Source organism: Ranitomeya imitator, chromosome 2, assembly GCF_032444005.1.
Source record: "Ranitomeya imitator isolate aRanImi1 chromosome 2, aRanImi1.pri, whole genome shotgun sequence".
In the NCBI taxonomy this organism is placed as follows: Eukaryota; Metazoa; Chordata; class Amphibia; order Anura; family Dendrobatidae; genus Ranitomeya; species Ranitomeya imitator.
Window position 1 is genome coordinate 97,543,743 of NC_091283.1, and position 27,249 is coordinate 97,570,991.

Sequence of the window (27,249 nt, forward strand, 5' to 3'; positions counted from 1 at the left end):
TACATTACATACAACATATAACATGTGCCCCCACCCCACCGATCCCCCCCAAGCCACCGATCTGTCCGGTACACTGCTCCGGCTCCCCTCCGTCCTGTGCTCCGCTCCCCCCGTGCTCTTGTCCGCTCACCCCCGTGCTCCAATCACCCCCCCATGCTCTGATCCACCCCCCGTGCTCCGATCCACCCCCCCCGCGCTCTGATCCACCCCCCCGTGCCCGATCCACCCCCCTGCGCTCCGATCCACCCCCCCATGCTCCGATCCCCCCACCTCGTGCTCCCCCCCACCTCATCATACTTACCGTTCCTCCCGGGGTCCGTCCGTCTTCTCCCTGGGTGCCGCCATCTTCCAATATGGCGGGCGCATGCGCAGTGCGCCCGCCGAATCTGCCGGCCGGCAGATTCGTTCCAAAGTGCATTTTGATCACTGAGATATAACCTCAGTTATGATCTCAGTGATCAAAATAAAAAAAATAGTAAATGACCCCCCCCCCTTTGTCACCCCCATAGGTAGGTAGGAACAATACAAAAATAAAGAATTTTTTTTTTCCACTAAGGTTATAATAGGGTTAGGGTTAGGGCTAGGGATAGGGTTAGGGTTAGGGCTAGGGTTAGGGCTAGGGTTAGGGTTAGGGCTAGGGTTAGGGCTAGGGTTAGGGTTAGGGTTAGGGCTAGGGTTAGGGCTAGGGTTTGGGTTATGGCTAGGGTTAGGGTTAGGGCTAGGGTTAGGGTTAGGGTTAGGTCTAGGGTTAGGGTTATGGCTAGGGTTAGGGTTAGGTCTAGGGTTAGGGCTAGAGTTAGGGCTAGGGTTAGGGTTAGGGCTAGGGTTAGGGCTAGGGCTAGGGTTAGGGCTAGGGTTAGGGTTATGGCTAGGGTTAGGGTTAGGGTTAGGTCTAGGGTTAGGTCTAGGGTTAGGGCTAGGGTTAGGGTTAGGGCTAGGGTTAGGGCTAGGGTTAGGGCTAGGGTTAGGGTTAGGTCTAGGGTTAGGGTTAGGGTTAGGGCTAGAGTTAGGGTTAGGGTTAGGTCTAGGGTTATGGCTAGGGTTAGGGCTAGGGTTAGGGCTAGGGTTAGGGTTAGGTCTAGGGTTATGGCTAGGGTTGTGGCTAGGGTTAGGGTTAGGGTTAGGGCTAGGGTTAGGGTTAGGGCTAGGGTTAGGGTTAGGGCTTAATTTAGCTTTAAAAAACGCTTACAAAACTGCATGAAAAAACGCATAAAAAACGCATCAAAAACGCACAAAAAATGCACCTGCAGATTCTGCCAGGAGATGCAGATTTAGTGCAGAACTGCAGCAGATTTTTCTGCATCAAATCTGCATCGTGAGCACACAGCCTAAGGATAGATAAAATGTGTACTCAAGATCGTTACATATCTCCAATGATGGGTACCACCACTAAGGATAGATAAAATGTGTACTCAAGATCGTTACATATCTCCAATGATGGGTACCACCTCAATCAATATTTTGAATTACATGAAAGGCCATCTTGATTACTTTTCAAACCAATAGAATAGAAATCTGCTTGTTTTGTCAGTATAAAAGAATTATGCATAAGTCATTATCAGTCAAGGATAGCCAAAATATTTCTGTATCTACTATTTCCAGTCTGCGGTGAGGTATGCATAGCCGGAACAGGGGCTTTAAGCCTTTAGTTTTCTACTTATCATTAGTTCAGAACAGTTCAAGGCAAAACAAGACCGCTGGTATCTCAAACGTCACTCGTCTTGGCTCCGTTTTGCTGTAGATATCTGACTAACTGCTCAGTTTTGTTAAATGCCTAGAACTTTCCCTGCCAGGTGTGAGAATCTTCTCATGGCTCCCATCAAAGCTATTTTGCTTTGTTGTGTGCAGTTGGATGTGCCAAGCGCCACAAGGACAGAATAAAGACAAACTTAAAAGAACTTCTTCACAATAGCATCTACTCATGGATCACTTACAGCCTTCAAACAAAACCCGCCGTAACTGCCAGCCCCCGAGATAAACTCAGAAACCCGAGCTTGATACTATTTCCACATAGCTGTACATCAAGAAGGGAAGAAGAGATAGAATAAATCCAAGGCTACATTATGGCTCCTTTTATCAGCGTTCATATATCAGGATTAGAAGAAGAGGAAAATACAAAATGAATTGACCCGAAACACAAATAAATTGGTTTAAAATGACAGACTTATAGTACACAAAGTTCAATTCTGTATACTGGGAACTTTAATGACAATGCGAGTGTATCTGACAGCTAATCTGTAGCTTTGCAGATAATACCTTCAAGAGGGAAAATCATTTTTCAATCCCGTGGATCAGTTTTTACCTATCAATACAATATTTTGCAAACCCTTCCAGGAAAGTGGGGTGGACTATGCAGGAACAATCAGAGATGGCTCAGTAGATGTTGTGAGATAGTGCTACCTGAGTGGGTGGGGGACACTCACTTGGCAATGGGAGTAAAGCACTCAGGCATGGTTTCTCACAAAAACAGTCTATCCGGTTTATTAAACATCATAAACCGCACCATGATCAGTTTATTATGTACATCACCGGAACATCATAAGCACTGACAGTCTGTTTCAATGGCAGATACTTCTCTGCCCGTAACCCCGTTTATCTGGAGTTACCTTACAGGAGCTCCTGCTCCACACACTGACTCCTGTCAGTCCTGGTTCCCAGGGAAGCTGCCGAGCTGGGATCACCGTCCTTGTGACCAGGGCACTTCAGATAGTCCATACCCGCAGACGGAACTGTAGCTTCCCCAACACAGTAGCCATCTCAGGTTCTGCGCTATTCAGAAATTTCAGTCCCAGACACTTCCAACGCACAGGCCAACAGTCCATGGCCTCACCATGTGCTTCCAGGAATCCAGTCCACTTCAGGTCATTCCAACACATAGGCCATTCACAGGACCTCACACTTTGACTAGAGTTGAGCGACCTTGACCTTTTTAGAGTCGAGCCGGGTTTTGCGAAACCCGACTATGTCCAAAGTCGGGTCGAGTGAAATCGGCCGATTATGACGTAAAGTCGGGATCGACCGAAACACGAAACCCAATGCAAGTCAATGGGGCAGCATAGTCGGCAGTGAGTGGGGGCCAGGAAAACACCTAGAGTGGCCATTTTAATGTCAAAACCATCCATTCTTCTTAATGAAGCTTGTCAAGCGTAATTTACCTTATAATAATTGGAAGGCATTTGAAATTGGGGGTCATTTGGCTAAAGTTGTGGGGGGTAGGGCTGGTTCAAGTAATTAGTGGGCCCAGGAAATCTGGACCACGTCACGGCAGTGGAGCAGGGAGAGGTAAGTATTTCAACTTTGCAAGTGCTGTGAACCTGAGCAAGCAGGGGGGGCCCACTCGTTGGCATTGGCACTGGCACAGGGCCCCTCAAAGTACAGCGGTGTGTTTGCACGGCGGGGGCGCCTCCCACCGGCAGCAACACTTTTGCGTACTATGAGAGGCCCTGTGCCAGTGACGTCGCCAACTAGTATTCCTCCCCCCACCTGATGAAGGAACCTGCACTTTCATCTGCACCTTCCTCTTTGTCCCCGTGTAAGGTGGTATGGTATGCGGGAAGAGCAACCTGACTTTCAGCAGGGTCACAATGTTGTTGTGTAGCGTGCACGGGGAATGTTGCGTTATGGGTCAATGTACCAGCAGACTCATCTATCACTGGCTGGGCAATGGGCACGATGAAGTGGAAACACAGATATAGGCCCAAAGAAGAAAGTGGGCTAAATGCAGTTCAAAATTGGTAACACAGGAATAACCAGGGGGCATTGCAGTGGAGGACAACTGGAATGAGAGGCTGACACAGAGAGTAGGGCCAAATCAGTAAGTAGTCGAAATGCAGTTCAAAATTGGCAACCGTAGTAAACAGGCGGCACAGCTTTGTTCAGTGGAGGAGAACAGCAAGGAGTGGCAGACACCGATAGTAGGCCCCAAACCAACTAGTACGCCAAATGCAGTTGTTCCATTTAACCACAATTTAATGAGAGCCTGAAGATAGAAGCTCAGGAAAGGCAACCTGGGGAACACCTTGGAGTGTAACACACCATCTCTCTCCACCCCATACCCATTTTGTATGGCCTAATGCAGTGTACTTTTCTACAACTACTAAACGAGAGTCGGAAGACCGAAGCAATGGCAAGGAAACCTGGGGAACACCTTAGAGTGTAACACACCCTCTCTCTACACCCCATACCCAATTTGAAGGCCTAATGCAGTGTAGTTTCCAAGAACTACTAAACGAGAGCCGGAAGATCGAAGCTCAGGAAAGGCAACCTGGGGAACACCTTGGAGTGTAACACACCCTCTCGCTACACCCCATACCCAATTTGAAGGCCTAATGCAGCGTAGTTTCCAACAACTACTAAACGAGAGCCGGAAGATCGAAGCTCAGGAAAGGCAACCTGGGGAACACCTTGGAGTGTAACAAACCCTCTCTCTACACCCCATACCCAATTTGTAGGCCTAATGCAGCGTAGTTTCCGACAACTACTAAACGAGAGCATGAAGATCGAAGCTCAGGAAAGGCAACCTGGGGAACACCTTGGAGTGTAACACACCCTCTCTCTACACCCCATACCCAATTTGTAGGCCTAATGCAGCGTAGTTTCCGACAACTACTAAACGAGAGCCGGAATATCGAAGCTCAGGAAAGGCAACCTGGGGAACACCTTGGAGTGTAACACACCCTCTCTCTACGCCCCATACCCAATTTGTAGGCCTAATGCAGCGTAGTTTCCGACAACTACTAAACGAGAGCCGGAATATCGAAGCTCAGGAAAGGCAACCTGGGGAACACCTTGGAGTGTAACACACCCTCTCTCTACACCCCATACCCAATTTGAAGGCCTAATGCAGTGTAGTTTCCAAGAACTACTAAACGAGAGCCGGAAGATCGAAGCTCAGGAAAGGCAACCTGGGGAACACCTTGGAGTGTAACACACCCTCTCGCTACACCCCATACCCAATTTGAAGGCCTAATGCAGCGTAGTTTCCAACAACTACTAAACGAGAGCCGGAAGATCGAAGCTCAGGAAAGGCAACCTGGGGAACACCTTGGAGTGGAACACACCATCTCTCTACACCCCATACCCAATTTGAAGGCCTAATGCAGAGTAGTTTCCAAGAACTACTAAACGAGAGCCGGAAGATCGAAGCTCAGGAAAGGCAACCTGGGGAACACCTTGGAGTGTAACACAACGTCTCTCTACACGACGGAAGGGCTGATTCTTAGGAAGGAAGGCTGTTGGAAATAAGCATTGCGCGTCCGAGGGTGATTATATTCTTATTAGGTATATACTCACCCTCGGACGCGCCCTGCTTCTTTATTTGGAATGAATGTTTATTTGCAATGTGGTGTTGACTTTCTCTATTATTTTGGTAATTAATGATTTTATTATTTTCATTATTTTGCATCTTCTCGGCAATAATATAAAGAAGACGCGACAGGACAACACTCGGTGGATGCCATATGTGTGTTTTCAATTTAAAAAAACTTTCAGTTAACTACTTGCAGGAGAAAGTAATTGTAGCTGGTGGCCATTTTTAGTACTGTACCAGATTAGAGTTGTGTGTTTGTTTTTAATGTTAAAATGTCTGCATTTGATATCTCACCAGTATTTTCTTTTTTATAAGCAAAATACTTATTTTTATATTTTCTGATGTTGGTTCCAGGGGTACACGGCCAGCAGTGCCCTGGTCAGTGTAGTAGTAGTTGAAAGAATGGACCGCAGACAGGCATCGAAGGCCTAAAATAATAACACATGGCTGTAGGCAATTTTAAATTGGTTCCAGGGGTACACGGACAGCAGTGGTGTGGTCAGTGGAGGCCTAGTGGAAGGAGTGACCGCAGACAGGCATCGAAGGCCTAAAATAATAACACATGGCTGTAGGCAATTTTAAATTGGTTCCAGGGGTACACGGGCAGCAGTGACCTGGTCAGTGTAGTAGTAGTTGAAAGAATGGACCGCAGACAGGCATCGAAGGCCTAAAATAAAAAAATTGGGCTGGCTGTAGGCAATTTTAAATTGGTTCCAGGGGTACACGGGCAGCAGTGGTGTGGTCAGTGGAGGCCTAGTGGAAGGAGTGACCGCAGACAGGCATCGAAGGCCTAAAATAATAACACATGGCTGTAGGCAATTTTAAATTGGTTCCAGGGGTACACGGGCAGCAGTGACCTGGTCAGTGTAGTAGTAGTTGAAAAAATGGACCGCAGACAGGCATCGAATGCCTAAAATAATAACACATGGCTGTAGGCAATTTTAAATTGGTTACAGGGGTACACGGACAGCAGTGACCTGGTCAGTGTAGTAGTAGTTGAAAGAATGGACCGCAGACAGGCATCGAAGGCCTAAAATAAAAAAATTGGGCTGGCTGTAGGCAATTTTAAATTGGTTCCAGGGGTACACGGACAGCAGTGGTGTGGTCAGTGGAGGCCTAGTGGAAGGAGTGACCGCAGACAGGCATCGAAGGCCTAAAATAATAACACATGGCTGTAGGCAATTTTAAATTGGTTCCAGGGGTACACGGACAGCAGTGGTGTGGTCAGTGGAGGCCTAGTGGAAGGAGTGACCGCAGACAGGCATCGAAGGCCTAAAATAATAACACATGGCTGTAGGCAATTTTAAATTGGTTCCAGGGGTACACGGACAGCAGTGGTGTGGTCAGTGGAGGCCTAGTGGAAGGAGTGACCGCAGACAGGCATCGAAGGCCTAAAATAATAACACATGGCTGTAGGCAATTTTAAATTGGTTCCAGGGGTACACGGACAGCAGTGGTGTGGTCAGTGGAGGCCTAGTGGAAGGAGTGACCGCAGACAGGCATCGAAGGCCTAAAATAATAACACATGGCTGTAGGCAATTTTAAATTGGTTCCAGGGGTACACGGACAGCAGTGGTGTGGTCAGTGGAGGCCTAGTGGAAGGAGTGACCGCAGACAGGCATCGAAGGCCTAAAATAATAACACATGGCTGTAGGCAATTTTAAATTGGTTCCAGGGGTACACGGGCAGCAGTGACCTGGTCAGTGTAGTAGTAGTTGAAAGAATGGACCGCAGACAGGCATCGAAGGCCTAAAATAAAAAAATTGGGCTGGCTGTAGGCAATTTTAAATTGGTTCCAGGGGTACACGGGCAGCAGTGGTGTGGTCAGTGGAGGCCTAGTGGAAGGAGTGACCGCAGACAGGCATCGAAGGCCTAAAATAATAACACATGGCTGTAGGCAATTTTAAATTGGTTCCAGGGGTACACGGGCAGCAGTGACCTGGTCAGTGTAGTAGTAGTTGAAAAAATGGACCGCAGACAGGCATCGAATGCCTAAAATAATAACACATGGCTGTAGGCAATTTTAAATTGGTTACAGGGGTACACGGACAGCAGTGACCTGGTCAGTGTAGTAGTAGTTGAAAGAATGGACCGCAGACAGGCATCGAAGGCCTAAAATAAAAAAATTGGGCTGGCTGTAGGCAATTTTAAATTGGTTCCAGGGGTACACGGACAGCAGTGGTGTGGTCAGTGGAGGCCTAGTGGAAGGAGTGACCGCAGACAGGCATCGAAGGCCTAAAATAATAACACATGGCTGTAGGCAATTTTAAATTGGTTCCAGGGGTACACGGACAGCAGTGACCTGGTCAGTGTAGTAGTAGTTGAAAGAATGGACCGCAGACAGGCATCGAAGGCCTAAAATAAAAAAATTGGGCTGGCTGTAGGCAATTTTAAATTGGTTCCAGGGGTACACGGGCAGCAGTGACCTGGTCAGTGTAGTAGTAGTTGAAAGAATGGACCGCAGACAGGCTTAGAAGGCCTAACATAACAAACTTGGGCTGGCTGTAGGCACTTTTAAATTGGTTCCAGGGGTACACGGGCAGCAGTGGTCTGGTCAGTGGAAGTCTAGTGGAAGGAGTGACCGCAGACAGGCTTCCAAGGCCTAACATAACAAACTTGGGCTGGCTGTAGGCACTTTTAAATTGGTTCCAGGGGTACACGGGCAGCAGTGGTCTGGTCAGTGGAAGTCTAGTGGAAGGAGTGACCGCAGACAGGCTTCCAAGGCCTAACATAACAAACTTGGGCTGGCTGTAGGCACTTTTAAATTGGTTCCAGGGGTACACGGGCAGCAGTGGTCTGGTCAGTGGAAGTCTAGTGGAAGGAGTGACCGCAGACAGGCTTCCAAGGCCTAACATAACAAACTTGGGCTGGCTGTAGGCACTTTTAAATTGGTTCCAGGGGTACACGGGCAGCAGTGGTCTGGTCAGTGGAAGTCTAGTGGAAGGAGTGACCGCAGACAGGCTTCGAAGGCCTAACATAACAAAATTGGGCTGGCTGTAGGCACTTTAAATTGGTTCCAGGGGTACATGGGCAGCAGTGTATGGTCAGTGGAAGTCTAGTGGAAGGAGTGACGGCAGACAGTCTTCGAAGGCCTAACATAACAAAATTGGGCTGACTGTAGGCACTTTTAAATTGGTTCCAGGGTAACACGGCCAGCAGTGGCCTGGTCAGTGTAGTAGTTGTAGAAAGAAGGGACCGCAGACAGGCTTCGAAGGCCTAACATAACAAAAATGTCAAAACAATGGTATTGTCAGTGCCAGGCATTGAAGGATGTCAGCGGCTAGACTACACATTGGTGAAGCTGTGAGAGATAATTTTGCTAGTGGTAGAGCACTGTTTGAGCTGGGGGGGGGAACTGTCTTGTGGCCGGCGGTACAGGCACAGGGCCCCTCATATTACAACGGTGTGTCTGACGTTGGGTGCGCACCACCACCGCCAGAGACACTTTATTGTACTATGAGGGACCCAGTGGCAGTGCCGTCGACCAAAAGCGGCCACACCCACCTCTTCAGACAAACAGCACTCTCAAGGGTCCAAGCGCAAAGTGGCGATAGCACGGCCCCGTGTGGGGAGTTTGGCCATTTCGTGAGGTGGAAACATGTCGTATGCTGGACAATCAGGTGAAGAAAATTACGAGATTGGAAAAGTCATTCAGAATAGTCCACAGGCAAGACCTTTTCATAGGAAAGCTAGGTGTCAGCCGGGCAGGGTGGGGCAAAAGATTTTGAAATCCAGTTGTGGTTCATTTTAATGAAGGTTAGATCATCTACATTTTGGGTAGCCAGACGAGTCCTTTTTTCTGTTAGTATTGAACCTGCAGCACTGAATACTCTTTCTGATAGGACACTAGCTGCCGGGCAAGCAAGCTCCTGCAATGCATATTCTGCCAATTCTGGCCAGGTGTCTAATTTGGATGCCCAGTAATCAAATGGGAATGACGGTTGAGGGAGAACGTCGATAAGGGATGAAAAATAGTTTGTAACCATACTGGACAAATGTTGTCTCCTGTCACTTTGAATTGATGCTGCAGTACCTGTCCTGTCTGCGGTCATAGAAAAATCACTCCACAACCTGGTCAGAAAACCCCTCTGTCCAACGCCACTTCTGATTTCTGCCCCTCTAACACCTCTGGTCTGCTGGCCCCTGGAGCTCGTGTGAGAACGATCACGGGCGCTGTGTGCAGGGAATGCCAGAAGCAAACGGTCAACAAGAGTTGATTGTTTTGTTGCTAATATTAGTTCCAAGTTCTCATGTGGCATAATATTTTGCAATTTGCCTTTATAGCGAGGATCAAGGAGGCAGGCCAACCAGTAATCGTCATCGTTCATCATTTTTGTAATGCGTGTGTCCCTTTTGAGGATACGCAAGGCATAATCCGCCATGTGGGCCAAAGTTCCCGTTGTCAAATCTGCGGTTGTGCTTGGTTGAGGGGCAGTTGCAGGCAAATCTACGTCACTTGTGTCCCTCAAAAAACCAGAACCCGGCCTTGCCACGCCACCAATTTCCCGTGCCCCCGGGAAAGCTTCCTCATTAAAAATATACTCATCCCCATCATCCTCCTCATCCTCCACCTCCTCTTCGCCCGGTACCTCGTCATGTACACTGCCCTGACCAGACAATCGCTGACTGTCATCAAGGCTTTCCTCTTCCTCTGGTGCAGACGCCTGATCCTTTATGTGCGTCAAACTTTGCATCAGCAGACGCATTAGGGGGATGCTCATGCTTATTATGGCGTTGTCTGCACTAACCAGCCGTGTGCATTCCTCAAAACACTGAAGGACTTGACACATGTCTTGAATCTTCGACCACTGCACACCTGACAACTCCATGTCTGCCATCCTACTGCCTGCCCGTGTATGTGTATCCTCCCACAAAAACATAACAGCCCGCCTCTGTTCGCACAGTCTCTGAAGCATGTGCAGTGTTGAGTTCCACCTTGTTGCAACGTCTATGATTAGGCGATGCTGGGGAAGGTTCAAAGAACGCTGATAGGTCTGCATACGGCTGGAGTGTACAGGCGAACGGCGGATATGTGCGCAAAGTCCACGCACTTTGAGGAGCAGGTCGGATAACCCCGGATAACTTTTCAGGAAGCACTGCACCACCAGGTTTAAGGTGTGAGCCAGGCAAGGAATGTGTTTCAGTTGGGAAAGGGAGATGGCAGCCATGAAATTCCTTCCGTTATCACTCACTACCTTGCCTGCCTCAAGATCTACAGTGCCCAGCCACGACTGCGTTTCTTGCTGCAAGAACTCGGACAGAACTTCCGCGGTGTGTCTATTGTCGCCCAAACACTTCATAGCCAATACAGCCTGCTGACGTATGCCAGTAGCTGCCCCATAATGGGAGACCTGGTGTGCAACAGTGGCAGGTGCGGATGGAGTGTTTGTGCGACTGCGGTCTGTGGACGAGCTCTTGCTTCTGCAGGAGGACGAGGAGGAGGAGGAGGAGGGGGTGCGAACGGCTACAGACAACTGTTTACTAGACCGTGGGATAGGCAGAACTGTCCCAAACTTGCTGTCCCCTGTGGACCCTGAATCCACCACATTTACCCAGTGTGCCGTGATGGACACGTAACGTCCCTGGCCATGCCTACTGGTCCATGCATCTGTTGTCAGGTGCACCTTTGTGCTCACAGATTGCCTGAGTGCATGGACGATGCGCTCTTTAACATGCTGGTGGAGGGCTGGGATGGCTTTTCTGGAAAAAAAGTGTCGACTGGGTAGCTCGTAGCGTGGTACAGCGTAGTCCATCAGGTCTTTGAAAGCTTCGCTTTCAACTAACCGGTAGGGCATCATCTCTAACGAGATTAGTCTAGCTATGTGGGCGTTCAAACCCTGTGTACGCGGATGCGAGGCTAAGTATTTCCTTTTTCTAACCATAGTCTCATGTAGGGTGAGCTGGACTGGAGAGCTGGAGATCGTGGAACTAGCGGGGGTGCCGGTGGACATGGCAGACTGAGAGACGGTGGGAGATGGTATTGTTGCCGCCGGTGCCCTAGATGCAGTGTTTCCTACTACGAAACTGGTGATTCCCTGACCCTGACTGCTTTGGCCTGGCAAAGATACCTGCACAGATACAGCAGGTGGTGCGCTAAATGGTGGTCCTACACTGCCGGAAGGGATGTTGCGTTGATGACTAGCTTCATTGGCCGAGGGTGCAACAACCTTAAGGGACGTTTGGTAGTTAGTCCAAGCTTTCAAATGCATGGTGGTTAAATGTCTATGCATGCAACTAGTATTGAGACTTTTCAGATTCTGACCTCTGCTTAAGGAAGTAGAACATTTTTGACAGATGACTTTGCGCTGATCAATTGGATGTTGTTTAAAAAAATGCCAGACTGCACTCTTTCTAGCATCGGATACCTTTTCAGGCATTGCAGACTGAGCTTTAACCGGATGGCCACGCTGTCCTCCACCAGGTTTTGGCTTTGCCACGCGTTTTGGGCAAGATACGGGCCCGGCAGATGGAACCTGTGGCGATGTTGATGCCTGCTGCGGCCCCTCCTCCTCCTCTGCTTCAGAACTGCTGCCGCCTGCACCCTGTTCCCCCAATGGCTGCCAATCGGGGTCAAGAACTGGGTCATCTAATAACTCTTCTTGTACCTCCTGCGCAACTTCGTCTGTGTCACCGTGTCGTTCGGTGGTATAGCGTTCGTGATGGGGCAACATAGTCTCATTAGGGTCTGATTCTTGATCAGCACCCTGCGAGGGCAATGTTGTGGTCTGAGTCAAAGGACCAGCATAGTAGTCTGGCTGTGGCTGTGCGTCAGTGCACTCCATGTCAGATTCAATTTGTAATGGGCATGGACTGTTAACTGCTTCACTTTCTAAGCCAGGGACGGTATGTGTAAAGAGCTCCATGGAGTAACCCGTTGTGTCGCCTGCTGCATTCTTCTCTGTTGTTGTTTTTGCTGAAGAGGACAAGGAAGTGACTTGTCCCTGACCGTGAACATCCACTAACGACGCGCTGCTTTTACTTTTACCAGTTTCACGAGATGAGGCAAAAGAGCTAGAGGCTGAGTCAGCAAGATAAGCCAAAACTTGCTCTTGCTGCTCCGGCTTTAAAAGCGGTTTTCCTAATCCCAGAAAAGGGAGCGTTCGAGGCCTTGTGTAGCCGGACGACGAACCTGGCTCCACAGCTCCAGACTTAGGTGCAATATTTTTTCCCCCACGACCACCTGATGCTCCACCACTACCACTACCCTCATTACCAGCTGACAATGAACGCCCCCGGCCACGACCTCTTCCACTAGACTTCCTCATTGTTTTAAAAACGTAACCAAACTAACGTTATTTGTTGCAGTCACACAACTTACACGGTGAGCTATAACTTCAGTATGATTTAGCTACCCCTTTACAGGTTGGTGAGACCACAGCGAAAATCAGGCCCAATGTTACACACTCTTTTTTTGGTGGCTGCAAATTAGAGAGATGCCCCACACGCAGGACTGTCACTGAAGCACAAATGTTAATATTAATGTCACACTATTATTTTTTTTTTATTTTTATTTTTTTCAGGAACACTTTAGAAACCCCCCAAAAAAAAAAAAATAGATTTTTGCAGGGAGAATTTAGAAAACAAATGTAACAAACTATATGCTTTCTATGGGCCACTGAGTGAGAGATGACGCACACAGGAATCAGGAGTGGCACACAAGCCCAGAGGCCAATATTTTTCTACCAATGATTGATGGAGTTATTTTCTCTGGTAGATTTTGGAACCCAAATCAAGGAAAAAAAATGTAGGCTTTCTATGGACCACAATTGGAGAGAGAGAGAGAGAGAGATGGCACACCCAGGAGTCAAGACTGGCATACAAGCAGAAAGGCCAATATTAATCTCCCACTGTTTTTTTTTTGTTTTTTTTTTTTTTTTTTTTTTTCAGGGAGACTTTAGAAAAAAAAATAATAAAAAAAATATGATTTTATCAGGAAGAATTTAGAAACCAAATAAAATAAAATGATTTTTTCAGGGAGAATTTATAAAACAAATAAAAACAAAAATAGGCGTTCTATGGCCCACTGACTGAGAGATGACGCACACAGGAGTCAGGAGTGGCACACAAACCCAGAGGCCAATATTTTTCTACCAATGATTGATGTAGTTATTTTCTCTGGTAGATTTTAGAACCCAAATCAAGGAAAAAAAATATAGGCTTTCTATGGACCACAATTGGAGAGAGAGAGAGAGAGAGAGAGAGAGAGAGAGAGAGAGAGAGAGAGATGGCACACCCAGGAGTCAAGACTGGCACACAAGCAGAAAGGCCAATATTAATCTCCCACTGTTTTTTTTGGTTGTTTTTTTTTTTTTTTTTTTCAGGGAGACTTTAGAAAAAAAAATAATAAAAAAAATATGATTTTATCAGGAAGAATTTAGAAACCAAATAAAATAAAATGATTTTTTCAGGGAGAATTTATAAAACAAATAAAACCAAAAATAGGCGTTCTATGGCCCACTGACTGAGAGATGACGCACCCAGGAGTCAAGACTGGCACACAAGCAGAAAGGCCAATATTAATCTCCCACTGTTTTTTTTGGTTGTTTTTTTTTTTTTTTTTTCAGGGAGACTTTAGAAAAAAAAATAATAAAAAAAATATGATTTTATCAGGAAGAATTTAGAAACCAAATAAAATAAAATGATTTTTTCAGGGAGAATTTATAAAACAAATAAAACCAAAAATAGGCGTTCTATGGCCCACTGACTGAGAGATGACGCACCCAGGAGTCAAGACTGGCACACAAGCAGAAAGGCCAATATTAATCTCCCACTGTTTTTTTTTTTTTTTTTCAGGGAGACTTTAGAAAAAAAAATAATAAAAAAAATATGATTTTATCAGGAAGAATTTAGAAACCAAATAAAATAAAATGATTTTTTCAGGGAGAATTTAGAAAACAAATAAAACCAAAAATAGGCGTTCTATGGCCCACTGACTGAGAGATGACGCACACAGGAGTCAGGAGTGGCACACAAACCCAGAGGCCAATATTTTTCTACCAATGATTGATGGAGTTATTTTCTCTGGTAGATTTTAGAACCCAAATCAAGGAAAAAAAATATAGGCTTTCTATGGACCACAATTGGAGAGAGAGAGAGAGAGAGAGAGAGAGAGAGAGAGATGGCACACCCAGGAGTCAAGACTGGCACACAAGCAGAAAGGCCAATATTAATCTCCCACTGTTTTTTTGGTTGTTTTTTTTTTTTTTTTTTCAGGGAGACTTTAGAAATAAAAATAATAAAAAAAATATGATTTTATCAGGAAGAATTTAGAAACCAAATAAAATAAAATGATTTTTTCAGGGAGAATTTAGAAAACAAATAAAACCAAAAATATGCGTTCTATGGCCCACTGACTGAGAGAGAGAGAGAGATGGAACGCTTAGTACTGGCACACAAGCCCAAAGGGCAATATTAATCTCCCTTTTTTTTTCCAGGGAGAATTTCTGAAACCCAAAAAAAAAATAAAATAGGCTTTCTATGGCCCACTATTTGTGAGAGAGATGGGACGCTCAGGACTGGCACAGATGGCACGCTCAGGACTGGCACAGAAGCCCAGAGGCCAATATTAATCTCCCTTTTTTTCTGGGAGAATTTATAAAACCAAAAAAATATTTAAATAGGCTTTCTATGGCCCACTATTTGTGAGAGAGATGGCACGCTCAGGACTGGCACAGATGGCACGCTCACAACTGGCACACAAGCCCAGAGGCCAATATTAATCTCCCTTTTTTCAGGGAAAATTGATAAAACAAAAAAAAAAATTAAATAGGCTTTCTATGGCCCACTATTTGTGAGAGAGATGGCACGCTCAGGGCTGGCACAGATGGCACGCTCAGGACTGGCACACAAGCCCAGAGGCCAATATTAATCTCCCTTTTTTTCAGGGAGAATTTATAAAACCAAAAAAAAAAATAAATAGGCTTTCTATGGCCCACTATTTGTGAGAGAGATGGCACACTCAGGACTGGCACACAAGCCCAAAGGCCAATATTAATCTCCCACTGTATTTTTATCAGGGAGAATTTATACACCCCACAAAAAAAAATACAGAAAAATGAAAAGGCTTTCTATGGCCCACTATGTGAGAGAGATGGCACACACAGGGATGGCACTCTAGCAGAAATGCCAAATTGCCAATCTTAATCTCCCACCAAAAAAAAAAAAAAAAAAAAAACAGGGAATGTCCTACAATTACTATCTCCCTGCCTGCAGTAATCTCAGCCAGGTATGGCAGGCAGCTACTATCTCCCTGCCTGCAGTAATCTCAGCCAGGTATGGCAGGCAGCAATAAGGAGTGGACTGATGCACAAATGAAATAAAAAGTGTGGACAAACAAAAAAGATAGCTGTGCAGAAAGGAAGGAACAAGAGGATTTGTGCTTTGAAAAAAGCAGTTGGTTTGCACAGCGGCGTACACACAGCAATGCAGCTATCAGGGAGCCTTCTAGGGCAGCCCAATGAGCTACAGCGCTGAGGGGAAAAAAAAAAAAAAAAAAACTTCCACTGTCCCTGCACACCGAGGGTGGTGTTGGACAGTGCAAATCGCTGCAGCACAAGCGGTTTTGTGGTTAATGGACCCTGCCTAACGCTATCCCTGCTTCTGACAAAGCGGCAGCAACCTCTCCCTAAGCTCAGATCAGCAGCAGTAAGATGGCGGTCGGCGGGAACGCCTCTTTATAGCCCCTGTGACGTCGCAGACAGCAAGCCAATCACTGCAATGCCCTTCTCTAAGATGGTGGGGACCAGGACCTATGTCATCACGCTGCCCACACTCTGCGTTTACCTTCATTGGCTGAGAAATGGCGCTTTTCGCGTCATTGAAACGCGACTTTGGCGCGAAAGTCGCGTACCGCATGGCCGACCCCGCACAGGGGTCGGATCGGGTTTCATGAAACCCCGACTTAGCCAAAAGTCGGCGACTTTTGAAAATGTTCGACCCGTTTCGCTCAACCCTAACTTTGACCATTCAGGTCCATACACTCTCAAAAATGTGACCACGCTATGGTCACATTATGTACCTGTAACCCCTCCCCTGGATGAGAGGTGTGTGTGGTTGACCAGACCCACTCAGCTCTCCGACCAACCCTGCAAGCCTCCCTTTACAACTATACAAATACTTGTGGGACTACAGGTCCCAGAACAACAATACTACAGGCTTACAGTGCAGACTCCTTCTGCGACACATACCGGCCATTTACAATCATGCCGGACACTGTTCCATTATCACCATTACAGATACGCCTCCATGCGTGTCCTGAGGAACACATACAGCGCCCCTTGCTGTAATATAGGTCACTGAATCACAATGTGTAAAATTAATATTACAGTACTAGGGAAGCTGTATAACGTGGATGGGGAATGCAACGCAATGCTCGGACTGGCCAGCAGCTCCCCCGAGCGTGACAGCTGCATAGAAATACATGCTGTCACGCTTGGGCCGAGAGAGCCGCTGGCCAGTCAGAGCATTGTGTTACAATTCCCGTACAAATTATACAGCCGTCTGACTCTTCCCTTAGTTTTCCCAAACACTATTATCAGTTCAAATATTTATTAATTCAAGATGGTGTCCATCTGTTTTAAGATTATCATGTAAAATCTCATTCAGTCATGGCTGACTGTCACCGCAGGATGTATTCTGCTTTGGCTTGCAATCTTAGTCCTGTTGCAAGGCTTGTTAAAAGTGCTGGACATTATTCTTAAGGTAGCTACTAGAGATGAGCGGATTAATCTGCTGAGGATCGACTTTGAATCTAATTCCCTAAGATTCACCGGTCCCCATGAATTTGAACAATCTGCGATTTGATTTGCAAAGATCAAATAAAAAAAAAATCCTGGCGCCATTTCTCACCCAACGAGCAAGCTAATGACATCAGGCACGAGCGTGCGTGCTTCCCCATAATGCCATGCAGCATCACATAGTCTAGCTCAGCCGAACAGGGGGGCTATCACAGTCAGTATAAAAGATGGGTGGGGCAACCAATGAGCACCAGAGCGCCATTTTATGCTTGTACAATGTAGGGTTTGGACCTCAGACCACACAGTTCATTCTACCTAGTGATAAAGAAAGGCCTAATCTAATTGAGGTGTACTACTTTCAGTACTTAAGCAGATTTAAAATGGGAGTGGTAGTCTCAGTGAGTGAATACTAATCCAAAAATTCAAGTGAAATAGGGAACTGCTGTAGCTGTATGGTCGCTCATTGTGAATTGTGTGAATTGATTGATCGGTGATATACTACGGTAACAACACCTTAATAATAGCATTTTTTTCATTCTTTACACACTACAAAAAAAGAGGAGCAGTATTAAACCCCTCCGTGCTATTTTGGATTTTTCTCTCTCTTTCTAATTCCTTTTTCTAGGCAAGTCAAGGAGTTTCAGTGTTATAATTTGTATCAAATTTATTAAAACATAAATCAAATATTTGTATAAAATTTGACGAACACAGCCAATTCAATTATGAAAAGATATGCTCATCTCTACTAACTCCATTTATTGGCATTAGAAAGACAATGTTCTTTCTTATTGTGGTTCTTTCATAGCAAATAAATGAACTCCATGATCAATTTATGATGTGGATGACTTCCACTGTGAACAAGCAATGTACAAATCTTAGATTGCACAAAGTAAAATATAGTTGTACACTTATTAATATAAGAGGCCATACATAGAACTTTGTTTTCTGACATTAAATTGCTAAAATGGGTCCTAAGCCTCATATAACAGTTAACTGACTAGCATGATGTACCTGGTTAACTGTGCACTGCATCGGAATAGGGAGAGTGGAGTAACCCACTAACAGACCTCATGTGGCAGCTTCAAGAACAAAAAAATTGAATAAAAGATCCTCTAATGTTCTTGATAATTAGCTCATCTTTCTTAGAAAGTTCTATAAAATTAGGAAGCAAAACCATCACAATATTTTGAATACTCTCATGAACAATGATGATCACGCCCCAATCAACGCGTTTCGGATAAGAATCCTTAATCCTGATTTGTTTTGCTTCCTTACTTTATGGAAAATTTTAATAAAAAACAGATCTATCTGGATCTATCTTTCGTTTCCTTCAGTACTTGTGAAAGCCTTTGACCTGTGACGCTGTTGAGGCTGAGCTGCATTAGCCAATAAATTAGTTGACTGAATCGGGGACATTATTTCTACTTTCTGAGAGCTTTCAGCTCTGGAGCCTGCATAACTTTCAATGCAGCCCTGGACTTTTGAACTGCAATGTATTATTTACAAACCTTTTGGAAGAGCATTGATCATCTATAAACACACATAACACACACATTTGCTACTCTTTAAGTAAAATATCATTGCTAATGCCAATAGCTGCCCTATACAGCTGCACACAAATCAAAACTAAGGGCCAACAGTGTAGAACGGTACCTAGTAACTATGTGATATAGTGGAAGAAAATGGACTATCTCTAGCGGTGTTACCACAGTGAAAGGAACGTTATGTCCCAAAGATACAGCAACAAACATTATGTATTAGTCAAACAATGCGTTTCAGCTCTATAGGGCAATAGAGTGAGCCTTCATCAGGTATTTATTCTATAGAGCCAAAACGCATTGCATATCTACTGAATAACATTTGTTTCTGTACCTTCTATCTCAAGCTTCCTTTCACCGTGACATCGTTACTAGAAATAGTTAATTTTCTTCCATTGTACAACATTTAGCTTGGAGGTTGAGTTTGACGAATATCCCAGTTGGACTATTGTGGCTTAAAGCCCCATGATATCTCACCGTGTACAGTGGAGTTATGCCCACTCATACTGCATGTCAGGATGACCGTAATCCATCATCATTCATTATCCTTTTAATCAATTACTACACTTATAGCGCCCTCTCTTCTGCCGCTTACTAGAGTTGAGAGAATATGTTCGGAAATTATTGCCAAATCTGAATTTGCCATCTTTGTGCCATATTGGTACCGCAGTTGTGACGAATTTATGTATGACGATCGTTTTCAAACATATTTGCTTATTTCTACTCCCAATGACTCCAATGGTGTTCGGCAAATATTGCAAAAACCATATTAGCCACTGAACGTAATCCGAACCGAATGTTGAAAAATGTGCTCAACTCTACTGCTTACTTGTGTCACTGCATCCATCCAATGGATTCATCTATTTACTGCATGAATCATTTTCTTTCTTAGCAAGACTAGGGGTTGTGGTACACTGGACAACTATTGTGAAGTCGTGTTCCTAGTCATTCTCGCCTCTAAAGATGAGCAGATCACTTTGCACAACGCCTTTCCACCGTCCAGATCAGTGCTCTCTGGCCAGGGATAGGAGCTGCATGAATTTACTTACCCTCCTGGATCCAAGGCTCAGATTATGAGTAGCTGGGCTGGCAAGACGTCACCTATACACCACGCAAACAATGTTCAGCCTGTGAAAATAGACTACAAAGCAGGTGGGAACTGGGGATGAAATTCAGTCCTGGCATTTGGAATCACACAGGTCCATGGTGTCCCCGTCCCCAATAACTAGATGGGATATATAACTAATATTGCCCTGGATGGAGGAAAGGAAGAATTACTACAAGACCAATATTTCTAATTATACCTATGGCATGCTGAGGTAAGTGACGGAGTGACCGGCTTTGTGCTCCGTCACAACTGTTAACAGTATGGGTGTCTTGAGAACATTGATTCTGTTAACAAAGTAGCACACAAGGCAACCCACAACCAGACCGGCCCTTCTGGCATTGGCCAGAAATGCCAAATGGCCAGTCCGGCCCTGCTACTAAGCAATAAGCAACCGATCAGCCAACATGTAGCCAATTGGTGGTCATTTAACTGCCGTAGGTCGTTTAGTGTGAACCCACCATAATTGTCTGATATACCAGGGCAGCAGCGGGGAAATCAAATTCCCAGTCTGCCTTCCCAACGCAGTCCGCAAGAAACAAGCAGTCCGTATAGTGTAAAACGAGGGGGCAAATAGATGGACAGGACATTATTGCCCAAATTGCATTATTTGACAATGAGAGATGAGGAAGCAGGGTGTAAGAGCTTCCAATTCACAAGCATACCAGAGGAAAGCGGGCTCCCGAGGCGGAGCGAGTGTGTGTCTGTGTGTAATATCTGTGCTGCATATGAATTTGCCTTTAATAACTAAGCCCCAGGGCACATGCTCATACCTGAAAACATTTGCAATGCTAATTGCATACAGATTAACTGGAAACATATTATGATTACAAGCGGCATAAATATAAAATTGTCATTTGATACTTCCTGCAATGTAAAGAAAGCACCGACTGATTGAAACCCGGCAAACGTCATCTTCTTCGTGTCATACCGAATTGCTGTGAAGCCCTAACAAATCTTGCTGAGCATTGACCACCCAAGGAGCCCACGTCAGATCATAATTCCTGTAAATAATCTTTAGGTTGGGATCTGACTGCATGGACGGCTGGTGCATGATGCCTATGAGCTGTTGCTTTAAGAGGAAATTCAATTGTTTCCTTGAAAAGAAAATTAAGGAACATGTTTCAATATCCACAAACATCTAACAATGTGATAACAAAGCTGCACTGTTAGCTGCTACTGAGCCATAAGAAATACTGCACTTCCCACTAGTGGCGATCCACTTACCTACACGTGCGGCTGCTCCAGAAAACGGTTTATGGAGAAGCTGAGGAACAACCAATATGGCCGGAATTACAGAACCTTCATCCATGGTGCCAGGTCCATGTGTGGAGGTAGCCCTCACTATAGTATGTGTTGATGTATTTCTATATTATATTTCTAGTTCTACTTGTAATATACCAGGAATATGTTACAGCCTATATGGCATATAAGACGTACAGATACCAGAGACCTCAAAAGTGACTACCACTCTACTTTGAAAAGCATGATGGCCACACCGCAAGAAAAAAAATCTAAATGTACTGTATGCAAAAGGGAAATAGGCATCCTAGATGTATATGCCGAAGAAACGTAATAAGATGTTTTGTGCTTTGTTGCATTCTGCATTTAGGGTGTGCATTGAATGCTATAAAAGTATTGGGACACCTACATATTCCACCGACAAGAGCTTTGATGACCTCCCAATCTAAATCCATAGGTGTTAATATAGAGATGGTTTCACCTGTGCAACTGTATATGCTTCCACTCTTCTGGGGAAGACTGTCTGCAAGATTTTGGAGGTGTCTGAGAATTTTTGCCCATTTATCCAGAAGATCATTCGCGAGGTCAGACATTGATGTTGGAGGAGAGAGTCGGGATCACAATCTCCATTCTAATTTGTGCTAAAGATTTTAGATGACCAGTAAAGTGCTTTCACTCCAAACTCACCCAACCATGTCTTTACGGAGCAGGAAAGACAGGAACTGCAGAGACACAGGACTGATGGGTAAACTGCAGCAGTAAGACAAGATAAACCCAAAGTCAGAGGGAAAACGAACTTCACAGAGACTAAGAGCGGCCAGGAACACCTGAAGGAACAAATGATAACCAGGCACAGAGGGACGGCAGGAAGCAGTTTAAATACCTACAGGCAGGGTAGCACTTCCAGGTAACAGACCTCCAGTACCATAGAGAGGACAATAAGGAGAACCGACCTCAGGGTATTAGTCCTCCAGGACCATAGAGGAGACAGAAGATCAGAAGTGCACACGCGCAGCACTGAACCTGGTATGCGCGTGCGCACGAGAAGCAGAGGCCGGGAGCGAGCGCGGAGAAAGAGACGCTGACTGGGGAGGCGGCAGCAACGGTATGACAATCACCTTGAAAGGTTTTTGTGGAATCGGACAATTTATGGACTCTTAAGTGAATTATCGTTTTATCCCATGAAGTTATTAGGGCATGAACAGTGATGTAAGGAGGAGAAGAGGCTCTTATACTGATTGATCATACGGTTAGCAAATCCAGATATCATCTGCCAGGGCACCATACATTGAGATCTATGTACAGTATATGCTTTTGGGAGATGTGAAACCTCCATTCAGAAGTGTCAGTGAAGGAAGGGAGCGCGGACTGTCTGGTTTAGCTGCCTACATCTCAGGGGTGAACACGATGATGCTATGTCGCCCATTGTTGTGACTGGTAATAGCCGTAAGCCAAACATCAGAAAGGATCTTAGTATGTTAAACTTGCATGCAACAAGCGGCATCTAGGGGAAGGAAAAAAGCGAGACGGCGGTAAGGCTCGTGGTGTTAGAAGCGCTGCGGCCTCTTTCATGTAAAGAATATACAAACCGGATCCGTCCTTTTTTTTTTTTCTTCAAATCTTCCCCCAGAGGCGATCCATATTATTCAAAGCTTACCAGTAAGTGCGGGATAATAGATAGCTTGTGACACGGAGGCGGCCAGCCAGCTGGAGATCGGCGATGCTACACTGTTTGCATTCAGCGCTTATATTTTAAGGTGCCTTGTTAAACAACAATGGAGGGGCGGCGGCGGCATTCACCTAGTGACACATTGATAAATAAAGTGATTTTAGCAGCACCAAGTACCTGGCGGGGAATTCTGTCTTTCCAAGGTACATACAAAATAGTGATTTTTCAGTGGTTGACTTTGAATGGCTCTGACAGGCGTCACGATGGGATTGTTATACTTTGTGGATTGCGAAAAGCAGCTTTACGTGGCTGTAAAAAGCACTTTATTATAACACTGCATAGTGATTTCATTCAGAGGCTTTTCTTTCTACATTTCTGGCATGGCGCTCAGATCTGCTCGTCCATATGAAGGTGTTTCCGGTAAATGAGGTCATGTAGTGATGTAAATTCACTGTACAATAACGTCTATGCCGGTTCCTGTCCCCTTTGCTCCTGCTTTGGCGGCACCTTGGATGTGGGTGATGTGTGACAGCATCGGTCCTGCTTAATTCCTGGGACTTTTGGTGCCGCTAGATCAGGGAGCTATGGTGTTATTTGTCTGATTTTTTTGATTACTCCTTGGTCGGAGCTGCCTGCTATTTAAACCTCTGGGGCTCTGACTTCCACTGCCAGTTGTACCCTGGTCTTGGCTTCTGCCGGTTTCCTGAGTCCTCCTGTTTTCTGACCATCCTCATATCTTACGGTTCCATTCTTGATGTGACCTCTTGGCTCTGACCCCGCTTGGTGACCCTTCCTTCCTCTGTTTCGCTCCTTCAGATGGCAGCCTTTCTGTGGAAGTAATCCACTGGACCCTGTTGTAAGACCAGATCCCTGTACAGAGGATAAATGGTGAAGGTCGGGGTCCTTCTGGAATCTGCCAGACGGAGTGGCTTGTAGAGTGTCCTGGGCAGCCTTTTTGATTCTGTGGCTTCTTACAATTGTGACATTATAGAAAAACGATACGGACCCCACATCCAAATATTATGCATCGATCTATTGTGGATAAGCAAAATGTACAAAACTGAACACAAGGTTGTTACTTAGCATTCGGTAAGCCCACTATCGAACCTCTCAGTGGGTCCCTAGCTTGTTAGGAGGAGCACTGTATGGCAACCACTACCGCCACAACAGCATGCCACCATAGGGAGCTTCCCAGGAGCACCACAACACCCATGCTGCCAGGCAAAGCCCCCAGGACTTTTATTTGTTCCCTACACTTATGGTATAATGACATAGATTAGGTGTTCTAATATGGGATTGTCCTTGTCTTCTCTATTGCACATGTCCAATGCTAGATCAGAGGAAAATGGCAAATCGTTTTTTAACTCATTTTTCACTTCTGGAAACAAAAACATGGAGTGCAGTCTTAACCAAATAAAAATATCATGCTGCATCTCAACAGTGCCAAATGTACACTTTAAGATATATATTTTTTGTGATCCGTATGAAAATTTTGTGTATAATGTCAAATCGCTGATGCATGAAATTCTGTAAAAACGTGTAAAATGAATAGGCGTACTACCAGTGCTGACCACTAGATGTCATCCCATTTCAATGACATATGAGTTACCGTAATTTGTATGTTATATCGGTCAGTATCAGCATTTACAGGATACAATGTACAGATTTATTGCTGAGGAGAACTAATATTTACCTTTGTAAAGACCCAGCTAACTTTTACCTAAAATGTAACTCATATAGGGAAATGTCTGTCTGATAATAATAGTAATAATAATAATAATATTTGTTATTTCTATAGCACCAACATATTCCGCAGCACTCTGTATGGAAAAATAAAGTTTCAATAATCCCTACATCTTATATGGGATTCCAAAATGTTTATGCAAATTCAACAAATACCAAATATATAATTACTCCCTCCCTGTACAGTGCAGAAATGCGCTATTAAGATGTAAAAAACGTGGTTCTGCCATATAATAAATGACCAAGTGGCACAATTCTTCTTATGTAAATCCATCCTTAATGGGAATCTGTCAGCAGAGTTTTGCTATGTAATCTGAAGACAGCATGAGGGCAGAGACAGAATTCAGTCATGTGTCACTTATCAAGCTGTGTGTATTTGCAATGAATGTTTTATCACCAGGACATTATCACTGCCCAGACTACATCTCTCGTGAGCCCTAGTCCGATCACGCCCCCTCTTGTAAGCAGCTCACTGTCTATACACACTGTACACAGAGAGCCAGGTGTGGGCGAGAGCAGCTTTCTCCAGCTCTGCTACTTCTAAAAACTCTGATTGTGTCACAACTGCTGCACCCAGTATACTTGAGTGATACATCGCTGGAATCAGGGTCTCTTTTCCTGCATTATGATGCTCTCAGATGATGTAGCGAAAACCTGGGGACAGATTCCCTTTAAGGATACACATCAATATAATGTGTAGAGGGAGTCTGGGTGAGCACACATTTGTATCCAATGAAAAACCCCTTAATGAATAGATGATATTGATTCAAAGGAAGTCAAATTTACGGCAAATTAAACGAATAATGGATTTGCCAGAATACTTTTTTTTGTTGTTGGTTCCAATACACTCGAATCCAGCAATGGATAGCGGCTGGCTTTTTATAGAGCTGGGAAGGGGTTAAAAAAATCTACTAGACTATCATTACCCCTCACCTGTCCATAGCAGCCGACAGGTCCTCCAGTGCTGCCTCCTAGTCTTACAGCATGTCCCGCACTGAGTGAGCCGCTCCCATGTCATTGACATCAATGGTGTACAGACAAGCTAGTAAGTGGGGATGAGCAGGAATCCGGGGAGTCACCGCTGAAGGACCAGAGGGGGAGAGCGGAGGACTGGCGGGTGGGAGCTGTTGCAATAGGACACAGAAAGTATAATATTTAACTATTTTATAACCCTTCCAAGCCCACCGATACCAAACTTTGGGGTCTGGATGTCTCTTAGCGCATCTTAAAGGTGACCTGTCATGTCGCCCAACACCATTAACCTTGAGATATTGGGTTAATCTTTGGTTTAATAGTGATCTAAGGCCACCTGGAAGCCACACTGGATGCCTGACACAGAACTGTATTCCTCCGGGCAGCCTCTGGTTTTCAGTCTTAGAGGTGCCGCCGGCACGGCTTCAGTCACAGCCCAGTACAGAGACATTTCCCAGGTCCCCTCTAGGGGGCAGGCTAGCAGCCCGCGAGCACTAGTTCAGCTTTACAATGCCAACAAATGTAACTATCTTGGTGACTGATCCCTTTAAGCAATGAGCGCCATCTTTAAAACTGCGATGCTTTTGTACATAGCCAAAAATATTCTCTTCATATTCTGAGGAATGCATGAATACATTGTTCTTCAGAACAAAATAAGGAAATCTGTGAGAAATTTGCTTGAAAGGACCTTAAATGATATGAATGCTGCAAAATATAGTGACATTCCACTTTAGTAATCATTCTCATCTGATTTATTGTTTCTGGGTTTTTTCAATTTTTTTTTTTTGCGTCTCTATTTTTTGGCAGGATCCGAATGTTGGAATTGTTCCCAGAATGCAAGAACCAGGCTCCATACCAAGTGCCGGCCCAGGGCCTACGCCTCTCACGGCTAATGGCTACATACGCAACGCAATCTTGAAGGAGCAAATAATGAGGCGGCAGCAGGTTTGTAAAAAATCATTTCTTTATTTCTCACCTGGATAGAACTTGTTTAATAGAATGTTTTTGGAAATGTAACTTGCGGCCTAAGGCCTATGCACAGGTTCTATCTTACTACTGAAATCATAAGAATGGTGCGAATCATCTGATGAAGGAACAACAAAGCTTGGCTTTATAGATCATACGGATAACGAAAGAAATCTGTCACCAGGTTTTTACTAGCCCATCTGAGAGCAGCATGATGTAGAGGCAGAGACCCTGATTCCAACGATTTATCACTTACTGGTCTGTGTACTCCTCTTTTAACAAAATCCCTGCAGATCTATCAGTTCTCTGAATGCTGAGCTGTGTATAACCCCACCCACACCACTAATTGGCTGCTTTTTGTGTACACTGTGCATAGGCAGAAAGCGGTCAATCAATGGTGACTGCGGGGTTTCACAAAGATCATGAATACAGAGGACTATCTGACAGCAGATTGACTAATCCTCTAGTCATAATCAACCGCTGATAAATCAATGATTGAATCAAAACTACAGCAAGCAGCCCAGTGTCATAAATCAATGATTGAATCAAAACTACAGCAAGCAGCCCAGTAAGTGACACATCTCTGGAATCAGGGTCTCTTTCTCAGATAAGGTGGCAAAAACTTAGTGTCAGATTCCTTTTAATTCCTTCTCAACAGATTGTTTTTGGGGTTTTTTTGCTTTTGTTTTTTCCTCCTATTTTTCCAAGATCCATAACTTTTTTTTTTTACGATAAGACTTTATGAGGGCTTATTATTTTGTAGTGGCATCTATAAAACTGGGCTCAGAGGAAACGGGGGACTGAATTTGCTAATTCTGCACTCCCTCTTGCTTCACTCTTGGTCAATCTCAATGGTAAAGTGAGCAGGTCCCACACCAAGGGGGATATTTCCGGGAGTTACGATAGCATATGTAAGACTCATGCTGGTGTGGTAGATGGAGGCAGGTATATCTCGCCCAGGTGTTTGTCCT

At 45.0% G+C, this 27,249-nt stretch overlaps 1 protein-coding gene across 1 annotated transcript in view; it reads left to right on the top strand.

The window, feature by feature from the left end:
* Window positions 1-27,249, top strand: part of MAMLD1 (mastermind like domain containing 1) — a 301,664-nt gene that overhangs the window by 235,851 nt on the left and 38,564 nt on the right. The window contains exon 3 of the mRNA XM_069747050.1: window positions 26,120-26,257. Within this exon, the coding sequence (XP_069603151.1) occupies window positions 26,120-26,257 (138 nt within the window). The remainder of the gene's footprint in view (window positions 1-26,119; window positions 26,258-27,249) is intronic.